Raw genomic sequence first — 5,185 nt, forward strand, 5'->3', positions numbered from 1 at the left:
CTCATGTTCAATCTCAGCTCAGAATCTCCCTCTTGTGAAAATACCACTATCCTAAGATGTAAACTATCCTAACTATCCTGGAAGCTCACGTCCAGAGTAGGTGACGGCTTTACAGACCCCTGGCTCTGACAGCAGGCTCCTGGGCAGTGAGGGCTCTGACCCTGTTCAGAAATCTGGAGAGGTAACGGGGACCAGGAGTAATTTACACATGCTTTGTCCACGACACTGTGCTTAAAAAATATATAAAAGTCTTGGCTTTTGAGCACGATGAGAGTGTGTGGGAAGTGGAAGGTTTTATTTTGCTGACCTAGGATTTCAAGCAGTCTGTTTTCTAGTGGTGGTGGCTGTGGAGATTCAGGCCTTAGTTTATATTTCACTTTTCAGAAAGAAGCTGGCAGCTAGTCCAGACATGGGAGGTGGCACTTAGTCAGCCTCCTTAAGCTTTCCCAGAACTGTGTCACAGTTCTAAGGGACAAGCTCTTGGAAACAAAAAAGAATGACCTCAAACCTTAACTTGTCTGAGAAAATTCTCTGCTACCCCAGTTGCTTGCTTGAATGGAGTTGTTAAAGATAAACAAAGCTGGGCATTAGTTAAAGCATGAAAATGGACTTATTTGGAAAATACTCAGCACAGGAAAGAGCTGAGCTCCTTCCCCATGTGTGCAGAGGTGTCCTGGTGTGTTAAAGGGAGGATGAGAAAGAAGAGGGGGACACTAGCAGGGCCTTGTGGACGGAGGTCCTGTCCTTTCTGCTGATCACATGTCAAAGAAATGGCTTCCAAACCTTGGAGAAAGACACTTCTGAGCTGCAAGAGATGCACATACATCTCAAAGCAACAGAAGAAGGAGTCATCATTCTAAGTCCTTTGCAGTGAATGCTCTAAGACAGGCAGATGAGACATCAGCCAACGGAACAGAATGGAGAATCCAGAAATAAATCCACACATTTAAGTGAACTCATTTTCGAAAAAGTGGTCAACAACATACACAGGGGAAAGGGCAGGCTCCTTAATAAACCAACGTGCTGGGAAAGCTGAGTATCCACTGCGGAAGAATGCAACTGGACCCTCCCTTTTGCCATATACAAAAGTCAAATCAAAACGAATTAACGCCTTAAATCTAAGACCTGAAACTGTGAAACCACTGAAATAAAACATTGGGTAAACGCTCCAGGACGTCCGTCTGGGCAGGGACTTCTTGAGTAATACCCCAGAGCACGGGCAACCAAAGCAAAACTGGACAAATGGGGTCACATCAAGCTAAAAAGCTTCTGCACAGCAAAGGAAACGATAAAGTGAAGAGACCCCCCCCTCCCAGAACGGGGGAAAATACAGCAGAACCTCTGTAAGTTGACCCTCCCCAAGGGACTGGACAGACTGGTCAGCATATGGAGGTGGTCAACATAAGGAACTAGGCCTACTGTGCTGACTTGTGGTGCTTGTCTGGTTTATGAAAATGAGGTCAACTTAAGGAAGCGGTCAGTGCAGGGAGTGGTCAGCGCTAGAGGTTCTTTGCATTTGGAAACTACCGGTCTGCAGTGGTGAGTGAGGGCAGGCGAAGGGTCACACTCAGTGGGTGACTGTGGCCTCTGTAAGGAGAAGGGGATGCAAGAAAGAAGTGAAAGTGGCAGGCCAGGGACGCTGGTCGGGAAGCCCGCTTGCTGTGGGTGTCGTACCTCCGGGGACACCCAGAGGACCCCCGGCCACTCTCTGCCTTGCTGCCCCCTTACCTCCCAGTTCCCAGCACCGCATTCAGGGATATCTTCCCTCTGTGTCACTCTGGCGGTGAAAGGGTGAAAGGGACCAGTGGTCGAGCCAACTTTGGCTCCTCCCGCCGCCCGGAGCCTTAAGCGCCTCCTCGCCTCCACAGGCCCCAGTAGTTGCCCGGTCCGTGCCGGTCTGCGATCCCCGCGCTCGGCCATGGGCACTGGCTCGTCGGCGCTGGCCCGCCTCGGCCTCCCCGCGCCGCGCCTTCCTGCGCAGACCCGGCCAGGGTGGCTCGGGGTCGCCGCGCTGGGAATGGCCGCGGCGGCGCTGGGGGCTGTGGCTTGGCACCGTGGGTGGCTTAGGCGGCGCCGGCAGCTGCAGCAGGTGGGCACCGTGGCGAAGCTTTGGATCTACCCGGTCAAATCCTGCAAGGGGGTGCCGGTGAGCGAGGCAGAGTGCACGGCCATGGGGCTGCGCTGCGGCCACCTGCGGGACAGGTACGGCTGGGCCCCGGGCGCACGTGACAGCGTGGCCTGCAGGGGTAGGGAAGGGGTGAGGGAGGTGGGGCCTGCCCTATCTGGGGAAGGCGAATAGAGCGTTACCACCCGAGTTTATTGGGTTAACTGTTTGACATTTGATCTATTCGCTGGGAGGTCAAGTCCACGTCTGGCTTATTTTTGGTAAAGTAGGTGGGGGCATCCCCTGCTCTGCTGGGATGAGAGAGTCCTCCTTTAATCAGGAAGGAGTCCGACGGATTTTGGCCAGGGCTCCTGCAGGTTCTAACGTTTCTGAGTGTGGAGCACTGTAGTAGGAAAATAGCGTGCTACTGGCACCAGGGGGAGCCATGCAGCACTTCGAGATGTTCAAGGACGCTCCCTGGCTTAGTTGGGCCTTGCTAAGGCTTGCTGCTAACACTTCTCCAATCCTGAGAATGCCTGGGAGGCCTGGCAGATTTTATGAAGAATGAGTCTTCCACTGGGGAGAGAGGTGGCGAGAGCTCTGAGAAGGGGAGGTGTCACTCCCAGGTGAGGCTCTGATGCCTGCTGTTAAGGAAATAGTGTGTTCCCTTCTTCCAGAGGCAGCGTAAAGTCTCTACCCACAGAGGACCTAACACATAGAGATTTCATTCTCAGAGATTAGATGCTGTCTGATTTGGCTGGGATGTTTTCTGCTGCTGTCCAGTGTCTGAAGGGAGGGAAGTTTGCAAATTAATTATTCAAGGGACGCGCTAGCAGCTCCCATCTGCTGCCCTGTGTTCACTCCAGACACATGTGTGCACTGTCCTCTGAAGACAGCTGTCCACGTGAAGAAATGTGAGCTCCACCACACTGGAAAACTTCAACATGTCTTAAGAGAAGCATTGTTTGTGCAGACCATGTGACTCATCCCCCTACCCCACATTTGTAATCCTTGAGAGTTTTCTAAAACCATAATTTCTGGAGATTTCCATCCCAAGCCTACTGAATCAGAATCACTAAGAGTGGAGCCAACTCAGGTAGAGTGTTTAAACTCTCCTAGGTAATTCAGAAACTATCATTAAAGGGTTTAATTTTGGACCTTTAAGAAGAAGAGGATGTTTAGAACTAAGGAAAGAAAAGCCTTCTTATTGTCAAGCTCAGAGGGACAGGACCCCCTCCTCAAAACGGGGAGACGCAAATCTTTGCCATGCACAGCTAGGGGAAATGGAGCTGCCCTAAGTCCACCCTCTCCTGGAGGACTGAGGTCATTTCAGACAGATTCCCAGTTCTTATCTGCCTTTCCACTGACCACCTGAATAACTTGAATAACTATTGCTTCCCACTTCTCCCTGTTACTGCTTCCCGTGATTCTTGCTACCACAGAAAGAATGTATGCATCCATGGTGCTTTTCTGCTTCCATGGGCATCCTAAAATAAACACACCCCTCTCCCCCTCCCCTTGTTTTGAGCAATAAAGGTCTGTGATGGAGTGGGTGGGCTGGGGTGAAGCCTGGGGGGGAGGGAAAGGCAAGGAAACAACCAGTTAATTATTCAGAGCTTAATCATGCAGCTGACACTGAGCTCAATCTTGCCCTGTGGAGTAGTTTATTTAAACTCATAACAGGCCGGGCATGGTGGCTCTCAGGCTATAATCCCAGCACTCTGAGAGGCCTAGGCAGGCGGGTGGATGGCTTGAACTCATGAGTTTGAGACCAGCCTGAGCAAGAGTAAGACCCCATCTCTAAAAAATAGCCAGGCATTGTGGCAGGTGCCTGTAATCCTAGGGATCACTTAAGCCCAAGAGTTTGAGGTTGCTGTGAGCTGTGACACCACAGCACTCTACCAGGGGCAAGAAAGTGTCTAAAAAAAAGCCTCATAACAACCTTAAGGGCTCGATATTACTATTTCCATTTTACGAATAAGGAAACAATATCAGAGAAGTTGAGTATCTCACCTAAGATCACAAAACCGATGTGTGCTGGGGGGATTTGAACTCAGATCTGTGTAGGTGCCGCACTTGGGCTATGTCTATGATTTGCGCACCACGATAGAGAAGTGTAAGGATTGTGCCAGGGATTAGGGCAATGTCTCTGCTCCTCAATTTTCTCATCTGCAGAAGAGGTTGAACTTGATGGTCTCTAAGACTCCATTTTCCCTAGATTTTATTTACTGAAGTATAACTGAAAATTCGAAAGCAAGCTTGTTAGAAAAACTCTGTTTCACGGCTGCTCTTCTTTCAACCTAAGAATATAATAACACAGTTGTAAGTATTCCTAGAATGAAGGAGGCCTTGTTTTATGTAATCTCATTCTGAACCTGTGTCTTTGGAACTGTTAGAAGCTTTGAGTTCCCTCTGTAAGTGCTCTGTGCCCTCAGATTTCTAGAGGATTTTTGCCCAGATCTCTTAGTATGCTTGTGAACACCTGGCGTGACTGCCCTAATCTTTGAGGTGTTTAAAGCCAGCCCAGCAGAACGCCGCCGGCGTTGGCTATGTGGAGCAGACACTGGGAGAGGGTGACTGTCTTCCCTGAATTTGTAAAGGTCTGCTCTCCTTAGCCGCCATATACCCCTTCAGAAGCCAGCCTTTTTATTTAGAGTCTCACTCCAGCGGCCTGAGTAGGGTGCTGTGGCATCATAGTTCACAGCAACCTCAAACTCTTGGGCTCAAGCGATCCTCTTGCCTCTGTTTTTCTGTTTTTACCTGTTGCTCAGGCTGGTCTCAAACTCCACCATCTGGGCCTCCGGGAGTGCTGGGCAGAAGCCAGTCCTTCATTTCCTCCCTCACCTTCTGGCTCAGTCCTGCTCCCCAGGCCAGTTTGTAATCAAGAAATGAGACTTAGGCTCGGCGCCTATAGCTCAACCGGCTAAGGCGCCAGCCACGTACACCTAAGGTGGCGGGTTCAAATTCCCAGCCCGGACCCGCCATACAACAATGACGGCTGCAACCAAAAAATAGCCGGGCGTTGTGGCGGGCGCCTGTGGTCCCAGCTACTTGGGAGGTGGAGGCAGGAGACTCGCTTGA

General features: G+C 50.7%; 1 protein-coding gene across 1 annotated transcript in view; it reads left to right on the forward strand.

Annotated features, from left to right (window-relative positions):
* The first annotated feature begins 1,871 nt into the window (after positions 1-1,871).
* Positions 1,872-5,185, forward strand: part of MARC2 (mitochondrial amidoxime reducing component 2) — a 40,429-nt gene continuing 37,115 nt past the window's right edge. Inside the window, exon 1 of the mRNA XM_003790954.3 lies at positions 1,872-2,202. Within this exon, the coding sequence (XP_003791002.1) occupies positions 1,919-2,202 (284 nt within the window). The 5' untranslated portion in view covers positions 1,872-1,918. The remainder of the gene's footprint in view (positions 2,203-5,185) is intronic.

The sequence above is a fragment of the Otolemur garnettii genome, unplaced genomic scaffold, assembly GCF_000181295.1.
Source record: "Otolemur garnettii isolate 467f Iridium unplaced genomic scaffold, OtoGar3 scaffold00045, whole genome shotgun sequence".
NCBI classification, from domain to species: Eukaryota; Metazoa; Chordata; class Mammalia; order Primates; family Galagidae; genus Otolemur; species Otolemur garnettii.